At 40.9% G+C, this 27,692-nt stretch overlaps 1 protein-coding gene across 1 annotated transcript in view; it reads left to right on the forward strand.

The window, feature by feature from the left end:
- Positions 1-27,692, forward strand: part of LOC124722416 (serine proteinase stubble) — a gene marked incomplete at its 5' end in the record, with an annotated part of 281,318 nt that overhangs the window by 148,907 nt on the left and 104,719 nt on the right. The window contains one exon of the mRNA XM_047247582.1: positions 21,045-21,130. Within this exon, the coding sequence (XP_047103538.1) occupies positions 21,045-21,130 (86 nt within the window). The remainder of the gene's footprint in view (positions 1-21,044; positions 21,131-27,692) is intronic.

Below are 27,692 nucleotides of genomic sequence, written 5' to 3' on the forward strand. Positions count from 1 at the left end.
TAAAAATACCTAGAACAATAGTGTCTCTCGCCAAGTAAGAAGGCCTGGTGAGAAATTTCGCCTGAAGCTATGCAACCACCATTACATAACTGTCATGCGTTTCCTTCTTCGAGACAATTCTCAGCCGCATTCTGCAGGGGCAATGAAGATGTTCCTGCATCGTTTTCAGATGGAAATGTTTCATTACCCACAATACAGCCCGTAATTGTCTCCCTCTGAGTTTCGTCTCTGCTCACATGAACCGCTGGCTACGAAGACAACATTTTGACACAGACAACTAGCTGCAGGCCAGCGTAGAGAATTGGTGGAAAACACTGGCGGCTGCCTTCTATAACGAGGGTATTGGAAAGTTGGTACAACACTACGACAAACGTCTAAGTCATATGGGCGACTATGGAGATAAGTAGCTAGAAGTTGTAGCTAACTGTTGCAAATAAAACAGTTTTGATTTTCACTGTGGTTTCCTTTTCGCAACCTATCGTTCCTTACGTTCCGAATAGCCCTCATACTATGGAGTTCTTGTTTGCAATTAGAAGTTTGAAGTTTGCTACTTGTCTGTGGAGAATGCGCATCTCGTATCGAATTTCATGAAAAGAAAAAGGGTTTTGGAACTGCTGAAATGACTCAGATCGCATTTGCTGTCCAGAAGTGCGTGACAATCTTCGTCACTGTTCGGCGATCCGGATTACATTGTATCAAGCTGTGTCGACGTCAAGACGACGTTTAGTTCTTTAAATAAACAAGACAAAAACAAGAGTTCAGTAATACTGCACGAATTAATTACTCTCCACACTACTGATTTGGAAAGATTTAATGTCGCCTTAATCGGAAGACCTCCGGAAATGGTCTCTAATACACATGAAAACTAGTTTTTTGGTCTCGCATTGTGGCATGTAGCGCCTCCCTTCCAATATCAAAAAGATCACCTTACTAAACAATCGAACAAATAAGATTTTTTCTACAGCAAGTGGAAGAGAAAATGACATAACGGAGCAGCAAATACGAGTATACTGTTGCAATCAGCTTTAAAATACGGTATCGGCACCGATCGGGTTCTCTGGTTCCGTGTTCGCTCATCGATTCTATATGCCAATACGATCTTCATTTCTGTTATCAATGTTCCTGGAATGTAGACCTTTCATTTCACTCCTATGCACGAGTACATGAGTAACGCTGGAACGTTCTCTTGTTCTGCAAAGCGCATTTGGGCAGTTCTGCATCGCGAGTACGGCAGAAGACGGACTGTAAGGGATACCGTGGCTGCATTGTTTAGCAGGTTCCTCCATCAGAATTCGTATATGAATAGCTTAAAGTCAACGTTTATTGTGCCTAGCGGCACTATCAGACGAATTTCGGCTTCGTATTGAATGCGCTATCTAGGAATCTGCAGTTAGCCAACCACGTTGGTATAGTTCAAAGATTTATGACAATGCGCTTTCCGAATGTTGTGTGCTGTTAATTGGAATTCTCGGAACTTAAACTAACAGCTTTGTCTTTGTAATCTGACCCGTACATGGCACGTATCGTGATACGCAATAATGCTTACCTTGCAGATCAAAAGCCTTTTGTTATTCACTTGTATGCCCGCCCCCGATTGCTGAGTGGCCAGCGCGGCAGAATGTCAATCCTAAGGGCCTGAGTTCGATTCCCGGTTGGGTCGTAGATTTTCTCCGCTCAGAGACTGGGTGTTGTGTTGTCCTAATCATCATCATTTCATCCCGATCGACGCACAAATTCACCGAAGTGGCGTCAAATCGAAAGACTTATACCCGTCGAACGATCTACCCGACGGGAGGCCTAGTCACACGACATTCACATTTTTTTATTTACTCGTTTGAAATTATTGCTTTGAGCTGACGTGCTTCCCCACTGAAATAGTACACATCATATAGACTGTAAAGGAATCATCTATTCAATCACGAGAGTTACTTCTAATACGGCTTTGCATTAAACTAAAGCCGTACAGTTCGCACAAGAAACACTTTTGCAACGGAGCACAAGGCTGCTAGCGTCAAACGTGATAGCTGCGCGACTCCGTCTGGCGTGCCTGCCACTCTTGACCCTTCGCTCCCGAGTTATTACATTTCTCGACCACTAAACGAGGATTCAGCCCTGAGAGGAAAAGGCGGTCCCCCTGCGCTCGTCATCTGATCAAGTTAACTCTGCTGAAATTGAGATCCTACTGGGGCGAAGGTGTTCTCCTCTCTTACGAGTTTGCGGCTCCTTCACATCGTAGCTGACAAAGAAGAGACTATGTGCTTTCTTCTGCTATCATTCTTTTTTACTTACTCTTTTGTGCTGCAGTTTCTAATCTGTAGACTGCGAAATTCTTACAGAAGAGTCGGTCTACCCTAACATATATGGATTGCACCACCATCGACTGTACACCTGATTTGCTGTCCATTGACACTTTTCACTCAGGGATTTTCCATTTCACAGGCAGTTATGTTGTTTGGAATGAGATGTTAAGTACAGCAGCCAAACTTTAAGTAACAATAATTCAACACACGGAGAATTTTACAATCCGAATAGGCATCGTTCTAACCTGAAAAAATCTCTACATGATAATGGTAAACTAGTGTCCCTTTCCTAGAGAAAAGACTTTGAGGGCTTGGAAAAAAAATCGCCAAAGACCTTTTCTCCAATTTCTTCCTTGTTTAATCATCGTCTCACCAAAAACTGGTCTACATGCTTAAAGAAAGTCACACATTATAAATCCTGAATGTAGAAGATACAGGAGTGCATAGTGGAGTAAACAGTAATTTTATGGTGTTTTTTCGCTGCAGACTTCTTCTCGTGGCAGCGAAAATCCATTTTTATGCATTGGTAAGTTGAAGGAAATGTTAAAAATTCTTATTTCTCAACAGCTTGTAAAAACACAATCAGCAGCCTATTACCAGATAGTCATACTACACTTCTTCAGACCAATAGACTTTTGGCATGATCAGATCAGTTCAATAAATATCACTACAAGTCACATGCCTACATTCTGTACACGAATGAAGGTTTTCTGTTGTACAAAAACGGAAGGTGTATTTCCACTCACCCATGTATTTTTCATCTAAATCTTGAAAACCAATTTAACTGCATTCTCCAGGCATAAAAAAATTACACATAGAGACGAAATAATGCTCAATCATCGGTATTGTTACTGGACGATGGTCATGAAATTTGCAGTACCTAAGAAATGTCTAGTAAAGATTAAAAGAGCCATTGACAAGCAGTTATCAGCAGACAGTCACGTGTTTATGAAAGTTAGTTAAGAGTCTCGTGAATAATTGTAAAGACGAGGTCGTTGTCAGCAGTGTTAAATAGATACTAATTTATGGTGAAATTTAATTAGTTGTGCAGGAAGACCACTGGACATTCGTCATTTAGTTATACGTAGGCGCCAAAGGTTTACCTATTTCAGAAACAGAGTGCTTGCATAGTAAATCCTCTAAAAGTACTGTGTCATTACATCTATCTAACAGCTGCACAATGCAAATTCTACAGCAGAGACTCTACCTGAGCCTAATATTTCTAAGTAGTCGTTCATATGCTGTTTACACTCGAATTCTGGTTTATTTTTCAATTGTTCAAAAAGCTTATTTTTGAAATACAATGTAGCTTTGAACAAAGTAATCACTTCGTACAATTTCTGATCCTCCACTCATTTGTAAACAGTCATTCAGAATGGCACACAATTATCACCAATCTGGAGAGAAATCAAAAATAAATTACTATTCACACAATACACAGTAAAAGTAGTACAATTCTTTTACTTTCTGATATAGTCAGTTAAACGCGCAATAGATGGCTGTTTCACTAACAGCCTAGTGGAAATACACACACATTGTATAGACACTGATGAGCCAAAACGTTATGACCACTACCCACCGCGAGATTAGATGCGTTGCACACACGTGACGCAGTAACTATATAAGCTGAACATGGGGCTGCTTGTTCTAATGTTGGACCAACGACATCCTAAGTTAAGATTTCAGCGAGTACTGGGTCATCCAGATTGGACATTGAATCAGAGGAAACGTGTGGCCTGGTCGGATGAATCGCGTTTCTTGTTACACCATGTCGACGGTCGAGTTCATGTACACCGTCATCCAGGTGGACGGCTGTACGAAACATGCATAGTGCGACGGACTCAGGCCGTTGTGAATAGTATTTTACCGTGAGGTATGTTCACCTAAGTTTCCTGGGGACCTGTGGCAGTAATCGAAGTCATCATGACAGCTGCGGAGTACGGAATATCATTGCAGACCACCTACCTCCCTTCATGCTTGATGTCTTCTATGACGACGATGACGTTTCCCATGAGGAAAACGGTCCACGTCAGAAGGCTGGAATCGTGCTACAGTGATACGAGGAGCAACAGCTCACGTTGATGTATTGGGCCACCAAATTCGCGTGATCTGAAGACGATGGAGCACATCTGTCCGATAATCGAATCAAGCTGTTCATACAGCTGTAGCTGTTTGGAAAACTTCAAACAGTATCATGTCATACAAAAACTTTCAGTGTAATACCTAGGTACAAATCCACCTCTTTTTTGCTAAGAGATAAAATAATATTCCGAGAAAGGCGCCTGATGCTGCGCGAGAGATATATAGCAGAAGCAGGTGATACATTTGTCCGACTTTACCTGCAGAGAATGCGGATAGGTGCTGATTTAAGCGACTTTGAAGGAGGGAATTATCTTATATGCCGGTATTTTGGGAACATCACGTAGGAAAAGACGATGCTCATCAAATGTCCACGTGCTGTCGGCATTAACATAGCTCGTTGGTGGGTAAATGATGCTAGATCACACAGCAAAACTCAACAGGCAACAATCGAGGACGCAACATGCAATGGAGCGCCATTCTAAGGCGAGTAAAAGGACTTCGCAGCACACCGTTCATCGCAGGAAGCAGTAAATTCACAGAAAATCACTCGTTACCATTGGTCAACAAGTGGCATCGTTGGTTGAAGTTGTGGTTTCAGGTTTCATGGGGACATCCCGCTTGGAACATCGAGCTATAGAATTTTGAGGAGCGTTGTTGTGATGACTAGGTAATGTTCTGCTCTCTAAATCCACAGGATTTGAACTGTATGCAAGACACAGGAAATAACATCAGTCTCATATTTAGCAAAGTATGATCTCAAAACTTACAGGAACTACATAATCCGTGGATGTATACCAGGCGCCATAACTTCCAGTCATGTACCAAGGCATGTATGAAAAGCAATGCTTCCGAATTGTTATGTGAAAACTCTTAAAGCCTTTTGAATAAAATACTTCAGTAATATTCAAAGTCTTTATTCTTCATGTTTACATATTTGCAGGCCTTTACAGCTGAAGGCTTCGAATTGTGGCATGTAACATGACAGTGTGGAAAGCAGCTACGACAGTACGGGAAAATCAGCGTGCTGCAATCGAGTTTCAAATTTGAAGAGTTCGTCCACACATGGAGCACCACTTCCTTCAGCATGACAATCCCAGATCACACACGACCGCTGCGACGTCTGCAACAATCCGACGCTTTGGGTTCACTGTCATCGATCATCCTCCATACAGTCCCGACTTGGCCCCATCCTATTTTTATCTGTTACCAAACTTACAGAACACCTTCGAGGAATTCACTTTGAAGGTGATGAAGCGGTACAAGCAGATGTGTGGCTCTGTCAACCAGCGACGGTATCGACAAAATGGACTCTCGTTGGGAGAAATATGTTCGTCGCCAGGCTGACTATGTTGACGAATACATATGTGGACATGAAGAAAAAAGATGTAGAATGTTAGTAACGTTTGTTTTATTTAAAAAACTTTAAGATTATTCACATTACAGATCTGGAGGTAATACTTTTCTATACACCTGTGTACACATAACTAGCAGAATTCATACCAGAAGTCATTAAAGCTGTTTTCATGCCAAGGTGGAATAGTTCGGTGTGAGGCGCGCAGTCTTTATTGTCTGGGTGATCGATGAAAATTATAGCTAAATAAACGACACAATTAAATTAACCAGTAACCTGTTGTCAGTGCTGCAAATCCTTCCTCCTCTGCCGGCCGGGGTGACCGAGCGGTTCTAGGCGCTACAGTCTGGAACCGCGCGACCGCTACGGTCGCAGGCTCGAATCCTGCCTTGGGCATGGATGTGTGTGATGTCCTTAGGTTAGTTTGGTTTAAGTAGTTCTAAGTTCTAGGGGACTGATGACCTCAGATGTTAAGTCCCATAGAGTGCTCAGAGCCATGTGAACCATTTTGAACCTTCCTCCTCTACATAGCTTGTGTTGCTCCTTCCCTTCCGCAAACATTTGCCACATGGATCTGTTGCTTTAGAGCTCACAGCAAGCTCGGTTTCCAGCTAAATCTCGTGACTTATATCTGTGGAAAATTTCGTAGCTATAGTAAATTTAGTTCCCGTAATTAACACAAATGGTTCGTAGTCGCAAACAAAAAGTAGGATGGTATCCACAAACACAAGAACCTCTGACGCCTTTAAGACGGATCGTCTCAATGATTGCGGCTTCACAAGGAAGACCTGGTTGCGAGCACCAGTAGTTCAGGACATATTATTCACGACGGTAGCCGTTTTGTGCATTTTAATACCAGCAGTCGGTAACATCAATAAACGAATTATCTTCTGTATGCGAATCTGCTCGAAAAGGTTTTCCGAGTAAAAAATTAAGAATGTATGGGTGACACATTCAGCATTTAAACTACTCCTGTTTGTCGGGAGTACTAATCGCCCTTTGACGCAGACAAGTGGAAACCCATCGACTATCGAAATTTTAATTAATAGTCACTGTCTTGTTAATTGTCTTGCACTTGCGGTTACGTTCAACTGTTTTGTCACGCTGAAAGGTTTGGATTTATAGACGTGGTGTTACTTGAAAACCTTTTATTCTGCCTTGTACACAGTTATGTGTTATTTACTTTGACAGGCTAGTGGCTTCGTAATGTTACTCTTTACATGTTTATGTGGATTTTAAGCATGGATTTTATTACCACATATTTTATGTCAGTTGATTTTTTTATTGTCAGACGCTCATTTTGCCACGTTAAGCAATTTTAATTAATGGCTACGCATACTACTTTTTAATTAATGAATTTACATTATTTCTTACTCGTGTACCCTAGCATTAGTCCCTTCTACAGGCCTCAATTATTTGTATAAATAATGGACGTATACAGGCTATCACCGGCACTTGCTATGTACCCAGATATATAGATTCTGACGTTGATACCTACATCAGAATGTTTTTATGGTATGTATGGCTAGTATGCATGGCGGCTAATCATTTCAATATTTTTATTTTTCTTCTGTATTACTAGGCCTCTTGTAGATTCTGATTCAGCCAATTGAACTTAGTTGGTTACACCACCGTTTTTCTGTTTGCAACAGAGCTGAAGATGATACTGGCGGAGACCTATATTGTGAATTGTACAATTTATGTGATCAAGATAGACCTTTATTTGTAAAATAAATAAAAAAACCATTGGAATCGAGTGTGTAAATATCCATGCACAGTTGCCATTCGGCTCTTCGTGGTTTAGATTTCTGCGAACATAGTTTTTTCCTTCAGAAAAGTTATAGCCGACTCCAAGGATTGATGGGGTTAAAGGCACCAAACTACAAAGTCATCAGTTCCTCCATTCAATATGTGTCGAGCCAGGAAGAGTCCCCAGAGAGGTAGGACACAGAAGACGAATCCTGATTAACCCACCTGTAACCGAGACTCAATAAAACCGAGATACCAAAGCAAGTTGAAGTGAGAGAGGGATAAGAGGGTGAAGATGGATGAGTTACTCCGCATCTGGAGGCCCCAAGGACATGTTATACGATGACATGCGCACCCTCTGCATCTGACCTGTTTTTCCTCACCCTCCATTACCACAAGAAAAACTATCAACACAGACAAGTTGATAATATCTCAGGAAAGATAACGACGACGAGGCAGTAAACGAACGACAGATGTAAAAAAATAAGAAGAATGAAAAAGGTGGAGAGGGCAGGAGCCGGGTCATACCATCGAGAAAAGTCAGCCATGGGCACCCTGGGTCGGAGCAGGCGACGGGGCAATCTTCTAAACTCTCAGTGACCAGTGCGCCCTATCTCACAATGGGGAGTTAAAACTATATTCGCGGGTAAAACGTAAAACAAGACCAGCCGCTTTGACGTTGTCCGCTAGCACGGGAGTTTAAGATTTTGCCGTAAAGTGTGGACGATCAATTCTCGTTAGTTAGGTCTCAGTTGTGACCGCTGTCGATGCTAAGCGCCCTGTCTCCAGAACATTAAAATCTATCAAGTGTACACCGTAACACTGAAAACAGAAGCACAGGACCTAGTTATGTGAGTCCATTCTTTTTTTCCCTATATTCTCCGTTCCACCATTTCCTTGAGATCGTGGTATGTAGACCTGCGTATTACAGACAGGTCTGCAACTGAGGCGCTGTACGGAATCTAAAGTACAGTAAAAACCGGCGGCGAAATAGATTCTGCATCTCATCGTTTATCAAGACCCTGTGTTTGAGACAACGTATTTAATTCCCAACAAACTCTTAAGGTGACCTAACCTCAAAACATGAAAAATTGTAGATCTTAATACTTCTCAACAATGAAAAGAAGTGTTATAAAAATAATTTACGGAACTGGAGTAGTTGAGAATTTATGTTAACGTTAGTCAAGGAGGGAAGGATGTGAGAAGGATTATCGATAATATCATTACAGACAGAACCCTATCTTTGATTGGAGTGGAATGGGGAAGGCGAACAATCGTGTCTGTTTCAAATGAACCATCCAGAATCTGCCTTAAGCATTTTAAAATATCTACTTAAACCCCATATCATTATTGCGCGTGAAGAACTAGAGCTCGATCCTTCCGGACACGAATCCAGTTCCTTAAACACCATGTCACCTCTTCAGGTTAAAACTTATCCAGAAGGAGCCCTCCTAATTTCATTTGATTTTCCATCTTTCTATTGCATTTGCAAAATGCCTTGCAACTTGGGTTCCGCATTTAATGTTGAACTGAAAGGTAAAAGGCAGAATGCCTCCTTATATTAATGACATTAGCTCTTCAGTGGAGCCTTACAAAGAGCTTCGACGTACGCGTCTCACGAACTTTGTAGCACGAAATGAACGCAAATGTTTGCAACGATAGTAATTTTTTAATACCTGAGATGAAAAACAGGAACAATTCACACAGTCGTCCGGTAGTTAGTGACCCTCGTAAACAACACTCTTTTAGAGTATTATCATCATTCGATGAGTTACGAAGCTCTGCTAGCTTTAACAACTTCTGTCAATCTGAAACGAAGAAGTATACTAAGAATAAAGGGTACAGACGCTTAAAAGAAACTTACTGCAAGCAGTTGTCCTCCTTCTGTTACGAGAAATAGAGCTTATGTTCTGCGCTTCTTGACCATGTTCTAACGAATCACCAAACAAGTGAAGAACACTAGATGCGGAACCAATATTTTCATTTCGTCTAATTTGCCAGTTACTAGGAAAATAGTTTCTAAGCAAACACTACATTCGTAGCCTATACTGTCTTCATCCAATAATTAAAAGTATTCCGTTACAAAATCTGACAGAAAATGCACAAAAACGCCGTTGTACCTCATAGAAATACATATTTTTTCGTTTGTATTAATTTACTTCCAAATCAGTTCTGTTCTGTAAAGGTTTCAATCATTGAGCCTTAAGAACTTCAGACCATATTGCCTTCCTATTTAATTATATCTTAAATCCTTCTGAATGAAACAAAAACTATATGAGAAGAGGGTGAATAAGGCAATGCCATAAATGGCACATAGCTGTTTTAGTTATTGATGATGAAGGTTTGAGACAAATACGACGAAGTAACTTACATGTAATTTCCTGAGTGAGGCAGTAGATGAAATACAAGTTTGCAATGAATTTTGTGTCCTTTTGTATGTCGATTGAAATGTTCAGTTCCCTATAAATTTTGGCCACACTTAGGTTAATTTTCATACTTAAATAATGTAATCCACATCTGACGATATTTTAAAACATATTTGATTTCCAAAAGTCTATTTTTCGGTAATATATTTTTTTATTATTCATATCGATTCGTTTAGTAATAACGATCCTGAACTATGAAAATTAGTAATCAAAATTGTCAACTTAAATGACATAAAATCCAATGTTCAGAAAAGACAATATTATTATGCTTCAGTTTTCATGTCAACAAAACTTGTCTTCATTTGTAATTTTTCTAATTTTACTATCGATAAATAAATCGATATTATAAAATTACAGGAAAAAGCTATTTTTCGTACTGGCTTTTCTTTAATAAATTAATAGCCGACTGCACATTAGATGACACTTGCCTTTCTGGTAAATTAGGTTGCAAAGGCAAAACATCTCATCCACACCGCAATGAGTCCTGTTATTTCGTGGTCCGAAGCTATTGTCACTACACGACAAACACCATTTATGGCTGGCTTATCTGTGGGACTAGCAAATCATCTCCTAGGAACTTGTAGGCATGGGTTGATTTGGCATTCATCCTGATGATGTCCTGAAATATGAACAAATTTGATGTGGACCGAAAGACTGTGCAGAAAGTCATCAACATCTGTTTTAATATCACGCTTTGCGGCAAAGGAGGACGTATCGCAGCTAAAGAAGACATCAAATGGCATATATTTAGGCAGCAACGCAGTTACGTCAATCTGAAATGTTATTAGTTGAATCACCGTTAGTCACAGGTAGCAAGCACATTACTCTTTCTTTATGATTCAACAATATTAGATAAACATCTACAAAGGCAAGAAAAGGCTAATGGAATGTAGTCGAATTAAGTCAGGTGATGCTGAAGGAGTTAGATTAGGAAACGAGATACTAAAAGTAGTAGATGAGTTTTACTGTTTGAGCAGCAAAATAACTGATGACGGGTAATCACAAGAAAAGCGTTTCCGAAGAAGATAAATTTGTTAACATCGAATATAGATTTAAGTCTTGGGAAGTCATTCCTGGAGACATTTGTCTGGAGTGTAGTCATGTATGGAAGTGAAACATGGGCGATATACAGTTAAAACAAGAAGAGATTAGATGCTTTTCAAGTGTGGTGTTACAGAAGATTAGACAGGGAGATCGCGTAACTAATGAAGAGGTACTGAATAGAACTGGGGAGACAAGAAATCTGTGGCACAACTTAACGAAAAGAAGGAATCGGTTGATAAGACACATTCTGAGACATCAAAGGATCATCAATTTAGTATTGGAGGGAAGTGTGGGGAGAGGGAGGGGAGGGGGTGAGTAAAAATCATAGATGGAGACCAAGAGATGAATGCAGTAAGCAAATTCAGAAGGATGTAAGATGCGGTAGTTATTCGTAGGTAAAAAGGCTTGCACAGGATAGAGTAGCGTGGAGAGTTATGTCAAACCAGTATTAGGATTGAAGACCACGACGACAACAACAGCAACAACAACAGCATCAAGATGTTTCATTCGTGAAGTGCCCCTATTTCTTTCTTTTTATCGAACTACTATTCCTTTTTGTTCACAGAATAGAAATTACATATTTTGTTTGATTAAAGAATAATTCTTTAACATTCAACAACCAATTTAAAAATTTTGGTAGTTCTTAAGCAGCCGCAACATCTCTTAGAAAATTTTCAGAAATGCATCTCACTGAAACAACACTGTCAGAGACAGCTTGCCCTGTGGAATCAAGTGACCATGTGGAATCAAGTTCAAAAATGGTTCAAATGGCTCTGAGCACTATGCGACTTGACTTCTGAGGTCATCAGTCGCCTAGAACTTAGAACTAATTGAACCTAACTAACCTAAGGACATCACACACATCCATGCCCGAGGCAGGATTCGAACCTACGACCGTAGCGGTCACTCGGTTCCAGACTATAGCGCCCAGAACCGCACGGCCACTCCGGCCGGCCTAGAGTCAAGTGACCGAGTGAGGTGGCGCAGCGGTAAGGCATTTCATTCGCATTCCGTTGGACGGCTGCTCATATCTCCGTCCGCCCATCCAGATCCAGGTTTTTCGTGATTTTCCTAAATCGTTTTAGGTTAATGACTGAATGGTTCCTTTGAAAGGTCACGGCCGGTTTCCTTCCGCATCCATTCCCATTCCGTGCTTGTACTCCGTTTCTAATGACCTCGTCGTCGACTGGCTGTTAGATGGTGATCTTTCTTCCTTTATATCTAATGATTTTTTTGCAGTACATCCATTTCCGATTAAAAATATATGTGGCAGAGTTCCATCAACGTAAAATTTACTTTTCAGCCGTAAATTTGAATATGGGCTGTTACCTTTACATTCACTGCCAATCAACTGAGCCTCTGAAGAGGACTGCCATGTTACGAAGTGCTTGGTTGAAACTAAATGCAAAATAATACAAAAATACCTAAAATTTCTGCCGCATTGCTCGCGGTGAAATGAAACATACTGCTATTTGCGTGACGAAATATTACTAAAAGCACCATAAAATGTCAGACTTTCAGGCAATAGGTGAGCAAACTGTCTCGATCGTAATATTATGTACTGATATCCGGTCATATGACCCTATTAAATATGTTTCATACGGCCCTACGAACAAACCGGTAAACCATGAGACGTGTGGATAAGCGGTGGCGATGTTTCTCATCAATATTCTCTGCTGGTTGTGTGGATCGTAACAGTGCAGCAATAATGCAGTTTATTATCGATAAGGGTAATGAAGTTCTGTCGCTCTCTATTACACAGACGCCATTCACATACACTGCCTTTGTTCCCCGTTGGTGATTACGACCCATTCTGGACGAGGCCGTTACAGACGGAGGACCTGGTCTGTTGCAACATGGCTCCCCAAAGGAACAGCCCATCGGCTTGATTAACACGTGCACTGCAGATCGTACCTGAAAGCCCAACTACTTATACTTCGCTCACGTTATGAAAACGCCTGTGGCTCACTTAACTGTACAAACGTCATAAACATGAAGTCCTAAAGCTGTGAACTTCGACTGGCATTATTGTACGGGATCCAAGTTGGCTATTTCAGGAGCAAATGGTCACACGTTATGAGGAGCGGTCCCTACACACGAGAAAACATCACATAAACAGATACAACGCTTTCCGAATTACAACTACTTGAAACTCACTTCGTCGTGGTGGCGTTGTTGCGTGGATACCAACATTACTTGGTAGTTTTACACTAGACTACTGTTTATAGGCTTGCTTAAAGATCAAAGTCGACCAAAAAGAGTAAATCTGGGATAATTTGTTTGGCCGCATTTAGAATGATTTTTGTCTGTGTTAAAGAAGAATGTACATTTCTGTCTGTTTTCTGAAGACAATATTTCTCCACTCGAGCTGTAATTCAGTTAGTTAGTTACATCTTAGATCATTTTAACGATTCTTGTATCGAAATGATGTGGAAAGATTCACTTTACGGGATACGGATGCATGATAACTGTTAACATTAATGAACAATAATGAGCAAATTATCATTTTTTTCTTGCTCATGCAGCTACCTTTTAGAACCTTGTTTTGCTGGCTACCAGTTTTTAAGTAGATACTCGTCAGCGGATTAGAAGGGAATAGAAAGAGTTGTCCAAGAAAAATGATTTTAAAAAAGACTGAAAAGTTGCCTCGCTGCCTGTCACACATATTTTGTTATTAGGCAAATAATCAAAAAATTTTATTTCTGCAGTTGAACTCCTCTCTGAGCCACTGACAACTTTAACAATGGGTAATAAAGGTCATTTTTCCCTCTTGTAGGTGCGTACAGCACTGTTCTTTTCAAATTGTAATGGATTATTTATGACGAGAACGAGATTTTCACTCTGCAGCGGAGTGTGCGCTGATATGAAACTTCCTGGCAGATTAAAACTGTGTGCCGGACCGAGACTCGAACTCGGGACCTTTGCCTTTCGCCGGCAAGTGCTCTACCAACTGAGCTACCCAAGTACGTCTCACGCCCCGTCCTCACAGCTTTACTTCCGCCAGTACCTCGTCTCCTACCTGCAAAATTTTACAGAAGCTCTCAGCGAACCATGTACGACTAGCACTCCTGAAAGAAAGGATATTGCGGAGACATGGCTTAGCCACAGCCTAGGGGATGTTTCCAGAACGAGATTTTCACTCTGCAGCGGAGTGTGCGCTGATATGAAACTTCCTGGCAGATTAAAACTGTGTGCCCGACCGAGACTCGAACTCGGGACCTTTGCCTATCGCGGACACGTGTTCTACCAACCGGCGTAAAGAACTGACCACACAAACCAAATGGAAATATTGTTTAATTGTTCATCTCTTTTCAATAAGGTAACACCTAAATACGCCAAAATCAAGATACTCAATAATACATACAGTGCACAGCGTATAAAAACTAAGTTTGACAAGCTCTGAATAAAAACTGAGATTAGAGCTGCGCATAAAGTGAAGCATTTTTCCAGCTGCTCAGCAAATGAATTTCGATATCATCTTCGGCCCCAGTGGAATTTTGTGATGCTTCAAATTTTGTTTTCAGCTTTGTTTGCTACGAGCGAAAAGTCATACACCAGAGGCATCCGCGAAAATTAGACAGACTCATTGCTGAGAATAAAAGTTTAAGTATAGGAATTGACAATCAATAGATCATCTGAAGACGGGCAGCGCCCGAAATGCGGAATGAAAAAAATGAAAAGGTTCCAGTAACATCAAGTGACCATTATTCCGCGACCTTACAGCTGTTTTAAATTCTTTTAATATGGCTTTTAGAAGTCGATGCTGAGTACAAACGCTAGTTGATGCAGTGACTCCAGTTCATTGATGTAATAATGTACACAAACTATTTCTGAGCGGAAAAGTCATGGAAACTGCGTATTGTGCCCAATTTAATACGTAGCCTAAGAGACGTTAATGAACACTATCCAAATACCCTCAAACAGTTCAGTAACGGTGGAATACTCGCAAGAGTCCTAGTCGTGAAAGGGTGTCGTAAACTACACCAACCAGTCTCACTAAAATCTTGGCACTGAAAGCACATAATAGCACTGCTCGCAGCGTCTGAAGAAGACGAATGTGTCACTCGTCGAAATATTGTGCAGAAAAGTACAAACGAACGCCCGTAAGTACACCATTAATCAGTCACGCCGAGACAACCAGTCAGATCATATACCAATTACTTCACTGAGAGAGGCAAAGAAAGATGGTATCAGGAACCATATACCGTTAACAGTCAGAGAGATACAGAAGTCGTCCCCAGAGGAAAGCAAGCAGCAGTTCAATACAGTGGAGGGGCGGCGCCTAACCCCCCTTCCCCATTATTTACGCGGCGATATTCTGCCACAATGGCAGTGCGAGTGCGACCCGCTGTGGCTGCCTCGTTGTCGGCGCCCCCTACAGATGGCACACATCTGCAGCTCCTGATTTCATCTTCATAGTAACACTGACGTGCAATAAAAATTGTAAGTTTATTACCGTTTTCTTAAGGACTGGAACAGCCATGATATCGCAAGTTTGCTCCGAAGGACATTCAGAACTGACGAGGAAAAAGGCAGAAGCTAGATATAGTTCCCTTCACGATAACAGACACTGGCACACCACTGACTGTACAACGCAAATAACTGAAATGTACCTATGAATTTTTTAACATCCATTTTATAGCCCTGACACCGTTTACAGCGTCGTCTATCTCTCTAAATAATTTTAAAAAAATATCTTCCGTCACAATGTTTTCAGTTAATTAGGCAATTAGGAGCTTAATTGCAAAGAGCTGATCTCTCTGGACATGGCGTTTAATGTGGAGGGTCGTGAGGTAGGTTGCTTATTATACTGCAGTTCCTTCCAGTATGATCTCTAATTAGGCAAGGGATGTAAAGATTTATGTATTAAAAGACTTTAGCATATTTCTCGTTTCTATTTCTAATTGTTCTTTAATAAGCAATGAATCTTTACTTTTAACTGGAGCTCGTAACTACATCCGTGATTACTTCCAAAATAATAATCCACAGATCTAACATAGCTATTCTGATTTACTTCTCGTGTTTAAAAATTAATTATGCTCTAAATGAGCAATATATTATTTAAGATTTACCACCTCTAGTGTCACATTTTAACCTTTTGTTCTAACCTTACAGCTTCCTTCACATTTATTCCTGGTATTAGTTGTTGAGAATAATGGATAAGAAATGGCTCATTAGCAAGCTCTATATGAAAATTATTGCCTCCCTCGACTATTTATTCCATTAAAAACATAATACGAACCATGATTGTCCTGGTAACGAATTTAGTGTTTTATGTCAGTGTCATTTCTCTTAGTTCTTCTTATTTCCGTCTCTAATGACTAAGCACCCGACATCGGAAAATAATAACATACTGCTGTCAAGCTTGTACTAAACTATTAAAAATAATTACACATAGTGATTATATTCGTTGAATATATCTGCTGTTTTTCGTAGTCAAATTTTACGAGTATTTTTCTAAATACACTAACCAAAAAAATAATTAACTTAAAGTAATGAAATTTCGGGAACACATTTATCTAGATAACATATTTATGTGATTAACATTACAAGATTACAGGTTAAAAAAAAGGACGAGATAAGCCACTACAAATGTGAAATGCCGGTATATTAAAAACTGGTGTAACCGTCAGAATGTTGAACGGAAGCATGCAAACGTCCATCCATTGCACTTTACAGTTGCCGAATGTCAATTTGTGGGATGGAGTTTCATGCCTACTGCAATTGTTCGATCAATACAGGGATCGTTAATGCTGAGTTGTGGATGACGCTGGAGTTGTCGTCCGATGACGTCCCATATGTGCTGCATTAGAGGCAGATCTGGTGATCGCGCAAGCCAAAGCAACATGTCGAAACTCTATGGAGCATGTTCAATTACAACAGCGGTATTTGGGTGAGCGTTATCCTGATGGAAACACCCGCCTTCATGAATGGCAGCAGAACAGGTCGAATACCCAGACTGGTGTACAAATGGTTCAAATGGCTCCGAGCACTATGGGACTTAACATCTGAGGTCATCAGTCCCCTAGACCTTAGAACTACTTAAACCTAACTAACCTAAGGACATCACGCACATCCGTGCCCGAGGCAGGATTCGAACCTGCGACCGTAGCAGTCGTGCGGTTCAGGACTGAAGCACCTAGAACCGATCGGCCACTGCAGCCGGCAGACTGGTGTACAATTTAGCAGTGAGTGTGCGTGGGATAACCACGAAAGTGCTCCTGCTGTCATACGAAATCACACCCCAGATTGATGTACAATTTTGCAGAGTGCATGGGATCACGAGAGATCTTCTGCTGTCGTACAAAATCGCAACCCAGACCATAACTCCACGTGTAGATTTGGTTTCTAGCACGCAGACAGGTTGGTTGCAGGCCCTCAACTGGCACACGGTCATTACTGGCGCCGAGGCAGAACCAGTTTTCATCAGACAATACAACAGACCTCCACCCTGCCCTCCAATGAGCTCACACTTGACACCACTTAAGTCGCAAATGGTGCTGATTTGGGGTCAGTGGAATGTACACTACAGGGCGTCTGGCCCGGGACTGTCCTCGAAGTAACCGTTTATAACAGTTCATTGTGCCTCTGTGATGCGAACTGCTGCTCAGGTTGCTACTGCAGACAATGCACATGAGCCATACGTCGAGCACGATGGTCTTCCCTCTCGGTAGTGACACGTGGCCATCGGGAGCCCGGACTTCTTGCGACTGAACATTCTCGTGACCGCCGCTGCCAGCAACTTTCACAGTGGCTACATTCCTGCGAAGTCTTTCCGCAGTATCGCAGAAGGAACGTCTAGCTTTACGTAGTCCTGTTACGCAACCTCGGTGAAACTCAGTGAGGTGTTGATAATTGCGTCTTTACCGCCTTAAAAGCATTCTTGAGTAACATCAACTCATCACGTCCAATCTCAAAGGTAACTAACGCTCAAAACCGTTACAGCGTGTATTTAAAACAAAAGTGATTTGCATCCTCATAGTGGCGCTGCTAGCGCCACTCTTATACAACTGGCGCGAATTCAGATGTAGAAACACGCCTACCAACTTTAGTCTACGTTACACGACTCCTTCATGGTGTTGCGGTTTTGCGATTCTTTTCAGTGAGTGTTCGTATTTATTCAAACAACGGTATTACTCTGAAGCAACTTTCGCTAAGGGCGATATGCTTGAACATAAAGATCTAAAATATGTTCTAAAATTACTGAATAACTGTTTAAGGTCTTCAATCCCCACTACCATCGTTCCAGTTTCGTTCACCTTGTAATGAATTACTTGTTTGCTATTTCTTAACAACTGACTATGAAAAAACTGTGTTCATCTCTCATGCTAAGTGTATTCAGAGCCTGTAAAGGCTGTGGCTGCCGTTTCTTGAGTCACAAACGGCGTTTAACTCCACGAAGTTCACTTGGCTGTTCTGTGGTAAAATGGAACCGAAACATATTGTAACATCCATTAAAGAGACTTTATTTTAATCGCTGTAAGTGTTTTGTTTTTCAGAAGTTCACATTTATTCGTGGAAGCCTTAAATGTAGGAATATGACCTCCTCATATAGCTTAATGAGCTTCCTGCACCATGATGACGTGCGAGACAATGTGGGGGCATACTCGACTCGAGTCAGCACCCCGGATTAACTTACAGATACGATTGATAGAGCAAATAGAGAAGATCCAAAGATGAGCGACACGTTTACATAGAGGTTTATTTAAAAGCGGGAAAGCGTCACGCAGATGCTCAGCCAACTCCAGTGGCAGACGTTGTGAGAGATGCGTTCCGCATTACGGTATGGCCTGCTGTCGAAGTACCGAGAGTGAGAGTCAACATTTATGTTTCTTTCTCCAGTATATATCTCGCGAAAAGACCACGAAGATGAAATCAGAGGGATTCGAGCCGATATGGAGGCTTACCAGAAATCGTTCTTCCCGCGAACCATACGCTACTGTAAAAGGAACAGTGGGAAGCGACACTGATGCACAAAGTATCCTCCACCACACACCGTAAGGTGACTTGCAGAGTATAGATTTTGACGTAGGTGTAGAACGTTCATCTCAGGCACCGGTCAGTCTCATTGTGGCTTTTAGACGGTTCTTAGGTTTCCGTGGCTTAATCGGTAAAAACGGAACACGTAGAGGACCACATTGTTGTTGTCTGTCCGACTGTTAAGACCCCTTTTTCTCCCGGACGGGTCGACGTATCAGGTTGAAATTTATATCACTTGCTAAGATCTATAGTTCCTTGGCGATGTAAGAAATTTAAGCTTCCAAGTCATTGCAGTCAAATGATATGGCCATTTATGTCACATGTTTTGATACTCATAATCTCACTCATCAATACCTATAGAGTACTTCCCGTTGATCTAGAATCTTAAAATTTGGCAAGAAGCAACGTTTCACAATAAAAGTTAAGGAAAAAATCCTAAAAATGTTAATTTGTAATTATATGACACGAAAAAACTATTTTTTGTCGTTTGTCATAGGAGTGTTAGCTTGTCCGTCTGTTACGACCCCTTTGTATTAGGAACGGGTAGTTTTATCAAATTGCAATTATGTCACATACTAAGGTCAATGATCCCTTGGAGGCGTAAAAATTAAGCTTCCAAATCAATGAAATCAAAAGATATGGCCACTTATGTCACGTAGTTTGATACTCGCCAACTCACTCATCAAAACCCTAAAGGTATTTGCCGTTGACCTAGAATCATGAAATTTGGCAGGAAGCAAGATCTAACAGTGCAAGTAAAGGAAAACATTAGAAAACTGTTAATCTGTAGCTATATAATTACAACAGGAAATGCGAAATTACACAAAAATTTATTAATATGTAACTATATAATGACATTAACAAATGCGAAATTATTCAAAAAAATAAACTTAAAATTAAAACATTCTAGAAAGTCTTGGAATTCCCAAGGCTGATATCTTGCCAGGAGCGATATCGATAACAGGTAAAAGTCGTTGAGATTCTCGATTCCCAGAATGTGTGAATTATCTAAACACATAATTATATTTGTACGGAACCTCGGAATGCGAGGTCCAATCACACTTGGCCAGTTTTTTCTCCATGTCCAGGTTCATGCTCATATAGTTATCCATCCTCGCGTCAGAAACATATACAAATAGTACAATCGCGAATACAATCAAACCAAAAGCTACCCAGTTCCAAGACACATGTCAAAAACGACCTTTTTCTCAAGGTAAACTGATATTGTGAGTGACAGGAGAGCCATCCGATTAAATAATTAAAATAATTTTAAAATCTTAGGTTAGCAGACCCTCCAACGGGCGACAGTACATTGAATAAGAAGCATAAACCATGTAATTATCGTCTGGCAGAGTCTTGAGATGATTTGGCGACGCGCACAAAAACCAAAAAACGAATCAAGTACGAAGCAGGGAAGGAACAGAAAGAATTAGCTCCTGACATCAAAACGTTTCTGCAAAAAACTCTTTCTGTAACAGTGAAACTGCAATAGATGCAGCTCCGCAGAACAAGAATTCTATGAACAGTAATATCAAGGGTAGCAACGCAAACAGTAGGATAACCCTCTCGGTTTATTATCAAGGGCTTTGTCACCCTTTATGAGAAGGACATTTAATACTTTAATACAGTGGCATTTCCCTATTTCTCAGTGGACAGAAATACCTACTTGTTTCACACAATATGAAATCAGCTGTGAGCCATATGTGGAGGTGCATCTAATAATGAAAAGCTGTAGAAGTAGTTCTGTCTCCGTTACATAAAATGTATTATATGAAATTATAGAAAATGGGACGTGAAACTTTTTAAGGCATTAATAAACACCAGCGGATAGCCAACTCTATAACGAATGAAACGATTTAAAGATGTGCTAGCAAAATACTAATCATCGACGGTTAATAATCTGCCGTGGAATATCTTGTTTTGTCTTTTTCGTTACCTTTAAAGTTGTGCTATGATAGTTTTACAGACCAAACTCTGCAATCATGTTGAAGATTTGTCATAGTTATCAACTTTACAAACTACAATCTTTGCTTGTTGAACAATTGCATGAGCTCTCTTTTCTGCTTTCAAACACTTATTATTTCAAACATATTTCTATTATTTATGTTACAGGCGTATATCAGGATCGGATCCAGCCGCTGCGGAGGTTCCTTGGTGAACAGATACCATGTCGTCACTGCCGGACACTGCGTAGCCAGGTAAACCTTCACGTTTATTTAAACATTGCGACATTTTCTTATTAACTACTCTCTGCTCTCACAGATATGTATACAACGTACCAACACACTCTAAGACACAAGCCGGCCGGTGTGGCCGTGCGGTTCTAGGCGCTTCAGCCTGGAATAGCGTGACCGCTACGGTCGCAGGTTCGAATCCTGCCTCGGTCTTGGATGTGTGTGATGTCCTTAGGTTAGTTAGGTTTAATTAGTTCTAAGTTCTAGGCGACTGATGACCTCAGAAGTTAAGTCGCATAGTGCTCACAGCCATTCTAAGACACAAACATTTTCCAGAAATTAATAGAGTTAACTACCAGCCATTAACTGTTAGGCATAATATGGATCTATATCTACCAGCGTCACTGCATTAAGATCACAAATTCACACGGTGATATGTATAAAATTCAGCTGATCATCTTCCAAGAGGATATTAGTGCTGGATGTCAGTCCATGGCAGACAATTGTTTCTCCTATGACTTCTGGATGGACAGTATTTAGAAGAATTCGTCTGGTTTTGTAGCTTTGGCAAAACTTTCAATTTCATGGTTTTCGTAACGATTATAGACGAGATGAGAGAGAAATCAGTATCCCAATTACGTTTTCCTGCTATTCATATAATCTTACCCTGAATTTTGCTTTGGCACAGTGTTTGTGTGATCCCGTGTCCTCGGGCTGTTAAGGCGATCGTAAGTGAGCAATGAGCGCCGTATCTTGCTTAATTTGTACGTTCAATTATGCAACTCCTTCTGAAAATGTGGGAAATGTGCCTCTCGATAAGTATAGTAATCATCACAGATTCGACATCCCTCTGTCCCCCCCCCCCCCCGCCAAACAACATCTTAAGTGGAATTACAGGGTACTTATGACTCTTGATATCGTGGGTTGCGACTTCTCGTATTGATGACTATATCATCTTCTTTTCAGTATTTCCAAGGGCTGCGATTTTCACATCTTCTATCAACTCTAAGCTGTGAGTTACTTAGCATACGACACAAGTATAAAGAATGTTATTTACAGCTATGCCTTTCGTAAGCTAATATCCCTTCATCTGGCTGTCTCTTTTTAACCCATCATAAATATGCTCCTCAAAATGCATAAGACAGTCATAAAATAAAATAAAATTATTCGGACATTAAGTCTAGGTCTTACTTCAAAATCGGCGACTCTTGTCCCTGTCCATGGAACTACCGCTCGTTCATTAAATCGTTTCTTTTCTATAGCAGTACCGCCGATTGCCTGTCACACCATCTGTCTCCCCGTTAGCTAGCTTGCTCTGTAAACATCGGGCAACTAAACGGTCACCCTAGTCCAGAGATGACGTTGGGGCATGCTGAAACAGTATTGACGATAGTTAACTGTGAAAGCTGCTTACATATTTCGTATTACCGCTAAATCCAAAAAAACATTCATGAACCCGTTGAAGAGTCCGTTACTGCTCTCTTCCGTTGACATTTTGATCACATTATTAAATCCACCTAGAGGAACTAATATTTCTAGTTCTTCAGGCAGGGTAAGTTTTCTTCCTTTCTACGCTACGTGCAATACCTCCAAAGCCGGTTCAATGCCATTTAATTAGTGGCCTGCTTCTGTATGTGTTTGGTTACTAAAGACATTCCATAATTGCATTTACACAACGTGTCGCTTAATGTTCTTCCCGTTTGTCGCATGTACCTTGCGTGATGTGATACAGACTGTGTATTGTATACTCCCGCTAGTTCGAGTTTACTTGTCCTATTCCTCACCTTGTGCTTCAAGCTAAATCTGACGAATTGGTGCATGGAATGTCAATTTGACAGTGTATGGTTTAAAGATATTCTCTGAGATTTTCCCAACATATAGCATTGTGATGGTCTTCTTTTTATCCTTAGATATTTTCCTCCTCTCCTTTTTGATAAGGCGATTCACCATACTTACATCAACTATCGTGTGTTTAGATACGTATAAGAATCACTGACCTTGTTTTGTTGCTGAAACGCTTCCACTGACATGCTGAATCTTTAGTTTCTACACAAAGCTTTTAATTTCTCCCAGCGCTAAAATGTAGAGCGCAATTTGAAACAAATGGGAGGATAAATGACTGGAAAAGCTAGCAAATTGCGGCTATAAACACTCTGATAGTCAAACCAGAAATTTCTCACACAACAGTTGTGAGTACACTGAAAAGTTTTCTATAATAATTACTGATTCCTGTCTCCTGCAGGAGGTGGCCCGTCTTATTAGTTGAAATATTTCGTTCGCTGCGTAGGGAACTATAACGAAATGAAAATATATACACAGTTTGAGCCACAAATATTGGTGCTTTATTTTGTTACATTCCACCATTCTCACCACAGGTCTCATCTGCTGTGCATCCCAAAGTTGTCTGGTAACCACTTAGAGAAGTGGGAACTCATATCCGTCTATGACACGGCAAGCGTCAGTACATGAGTGCGACGTTTGTGCGTACACAACGGCAGCAGCAGGCTTTGGAAATCTGCTTATTGGGTTGTCCAAGAGCGAACTAATTCGATGCGGCTATGCGGAGCGAATGCTTCATCTACATGTTCTGACACATCTGCTCTCTAGTGGTGTGTTCTGAAACTACACCACGGCGCGCATTACGAATCGAAACTTGGAAAGATGCTCTATCCACTGATACCTATCATTTTTTCTTTATGTCTGGTAATTTTCACGCAGCCATGTTCTACAAACTTCGATGTAATTATGCTTAAACTTGCAAATGGGAAATTCTTTAAAATTAAGCTCTGTAGGTATGAACATTCTTATAGGAACGTGCCATCTCATATAGATGGGAAACGGCACCGTTGTTGAAAATTGATCTTTGTAGATATAATCTTTCTCATAGGTTCGGTAAAGGTAAATTAAAGGTAAATAACTGGTAACAGACTTTTGTTTCACTTATCTCCAGTGATATTTCTTAGACCAAAGATAATTATCGAAACGACCTGACTTTCGGCTGAGTAGCTGTGTAATAGAAGGTCCGAGTTCGATTCCCATTTCAACATAATATTTTATTCTGCCAGAAAATTTCTTTACAGCACACGTTCGGATGAAAAATCTGAAATTATAGACAAGTGGGAGAATATTGAAAAGATTTATATATATATATTTTTTTAATTTCCCATTACCTCTGACTCAGAAAACGCGAAAACGCAATCTAAAATTTGTGACGCTCTGTAACTAGTGTCTGGTTACGCCTCGAACATTCCTAGTACGCTGTCATTTCTTTTCCCTGTACTGACCGCTGCGACCCATGCGACTAATTTTCATAGCGATCATCGATAAGTCGATTGTTTATAACTGCTACATCCTGTAAATGTAAATTGGTGTATATCAGCTGAGTGCTGCTTGTGATGCGCAGGCGATGTGGTAGGACGAGTCTGCCAGGCTGCCCACAGAGCCTCCGGTGCCCGTCCAACAACTTTACCTTTGGTTGTTGCCCGTGGGCTGAAAGCGGTTTCATGCAGTTCCCCGTACTTGCGGTTAACGCCCCTGAGCAGCAGTTGGAAGTGATCGCACGTCCTCCCGCAGACGTGGCTCCTACCCACTGTGTAATGCTCCCTAGAGGACAAGCCCATCACGGGATGGCTTAACTCTCTGGATCGTTTTCTCGCACTTCTGTAGCGTACTATTTATTTATCCTTTAAAAGTGAATCTAAAATATTAATTCACGTAATACATAGTCTGAAGTGTTAGAACATTCCTTCTGCCAGAACTCTGTGTATAAGGCGACACTTGAAATCTTCCCAGGGGCTTTCCCGTAGACGTACAGTTTTCATCAGTTGTTTTCAATGAGCAAATAATCGTAAAATCATGAGGCGTGCAAAACGTAGTTGAGACAGCATGTATGTTATGATTCTGTTTTATACAACCTGATAACGTTAGGTGAAAAATTACAACTTATCGTAATTTAAATGAAGGAAAATGGTTCGTTTCAAATGCGTGAGTTTCCTGTGCACTGGCTCAAAAGAAATTGAAAGAGAAAACGAAGACGACATTGAACTCAAGAAACCAATCTGTATAACTGACATATTTTACGCCGGGAGAAATTTGATTGCCTACCAACACGAATCAGTGACAGTAATGTTCCGATGCAAAATTTGTAAACTTGGACTATAACTACAAAATCAACGTTTACAGTGAGAAATTCATCCCAAGCTACACCAATCTCTTGTTTCCTCATTGATAGAATTCTGACACTGGATTAAATTGTGGCAGTACTGCAAGAGCGTTATATCAGTATATAGTTAAGTTTAAGTTCAACATTATTTTGTCAACCGACACTGAGAACAGAATAAAAAATTCAAAGGCAATACTTTTCAGCACAACCTCGTAAAAAATGTCGAAGTGGTATGAGGACTAATTCTTGGAAATATTATTGTTTCTTGAACGTGGGCGTAAGCAACTTTCAACCCAATGGAGCGCAAAACAGCTATTGCTGAGTCCAGTAATTTCTTTAGAGTCGCCGCGTAAGCGACTAAAGCTCTAATGTTGCGCAAAGTAGAAATCCTTGTCTTGCAGTTGTACTGTATCGCAGAGAAAACGACAAACTGAACGTATTAGCCGAAAACTTTATGCGACTTACGAATTACATTGAAAGAAGATAAAATCGAAGTTCGAGACCAACACAGTCTCATTAACAGTATAAACTCAAGGGTTTATAAATAGACTTTGAATATTGTGGCATTTAACAAGCTTATCTCACTGAATCAGCTGGAATTAAGGAAAAACCACTCATCTGAAACACAGTTCACGTTATTCATACCCTACATCTTCCAAGTAGCAGAGCAGTTTAATTTGTAGATTCCGTCTTGCTAGATTTCCGAAAGGAGTATCTTCACAAATATGTTACTGGTTCTAGTAATATTTGATATTTGACTATTAGTAACTAGTACGTTACAGGGGATGGCGAATACTCTACAGAAACGAAAGTAACATTGGATGTGCCTCAAGGAAGTGTAGTCGGACCTCTGATAGTATCAATATACACTCTAAAGGGGAAAAAAACACTCATAACGAAGGAATTATCCGAAAGAGACGGAAATCGGTAGATGTGATGTACATATACAGACAAATAAATGGTTACAATTTCAGAAAAATTGGATCATTTATTCATGAGAAGGAGATCCACAAATGCAGCAACCCAGTATCGCGTTGGTCCACCTCTGGCCCTTATGCAAGCAGTTATTCGGCTTGGCACTGATTGACAGAGTTGTTGGATGTTCTCTTGAGGGAAATCGTGGCAAATTTTGTCCAGCTGGCGCGTCAGATCGTCAAAATCCCTGGCTGATTGGAGGGCCCAGCCCATAATGCTCCAAGCGTTCTCTAGTGCGGCGGATAACAATCTAACACTCAAAGGGGTCCCAGACAATTATTACGAGCTTGTCGGGCCGTATGGCGAACGACAGTCAGATGGATACCCCACCACTATCCGGGACGTCTCGGTCTGGAATCTCATTGGATGGAGAAGAACTGTCTTCAGTGATGAGTCTCACTTAGAACTGAGCCCCGATAACCAGAGAAGACGTGACTGGAACACCCTGAACAGCAGTGAGGTACCAACCTGACTGTCGCCCGTCATACGGCCCGAAAACCTGGAACGATGGTTTGGGACCTCTTTTGTTGTTATCCGCGGCACCCTTACAGCACAGCAGTTCGTCGACGATATTCTGAGACCTGTTTTGTTGCCCTTCATGGCATACCATCCAGGGCTTACATTTCTGCAAGATAATGTACACTCTCACACGATGGGAGTTTCTGCTGTTTGTCTGCGTGCTTGCAAACCCTATCTTGGCCAGAAAGTTAGCCGGATCTCTCCCCAGTCGGGAACGTTTGGAGCATTATGGGCAGAGCCCTCCAACCAACTTCGGATTTTGACGATCTAGCGCCACAACTGGACAGAATTTGGCACGATATCCCTCAAGAGGACATCCAACAACACTATCAATTAATGCCAAGCTGAATAACTGCTTGTGTAAGAGCCAAAGATGGCCCATCACGTTACTGACTTGCTCGATTTGTGAATATCTTTTTCATGAATAAACCATCCAATTTTTTAGAAAGCATAACCATTTATTTGTCGGTATACGTACATCAGTCACATCCACCAATTTCCATCCCATTCGGATAATGGCTTCATAGTGCGTCGATAAAATGTCCACCTGGTGTAATGGATGGCAGCTCTCTTTAAACATGTGTAACTGTGACATAATGTCTGTAACAAAGAGAAAGGACCCGATAGATTTGTGGTGATCATCTTGAACACCTCGCACCGTATAAGTATTTAGAGGTAATACCAAGAAGCGATATGAAACGGGGCAATCGCGTAGAATGGTGGAAGACTTAGATTTGTTGGACAAGTTCTGGTAAAATATAATGCATTTGTAAAGGAAGTAGCATACAAGACGCCGGTGCGACCAATTTTAAAGTACTGTTCAAGTGTTTGGGGGTCTTAGCAATTGGGCATGACAACAGACATCAAACGAATTCGTAGAAGCGCAGCTAGGATTCGTCACAAGTGGATATAGCCCATAGAAAAGAGCAG

Source organism: Schistocerca piceifrons, chromosome X (genome assembly GCF_021461385.2).
Source record: "Schistocerca piceifrons isolate TAMUIC-IGC-003096 chromosome X, iqSchPice1.1, whole genome shotgun sequence".
Classification (NCBI taxonomy): domain Eukaryota; kingdom Metazoa; phylum Arthropoda; class Insecta; order Orthoptera; family Acrididae; genus Schistocerca; species Schistocerca piceifrons.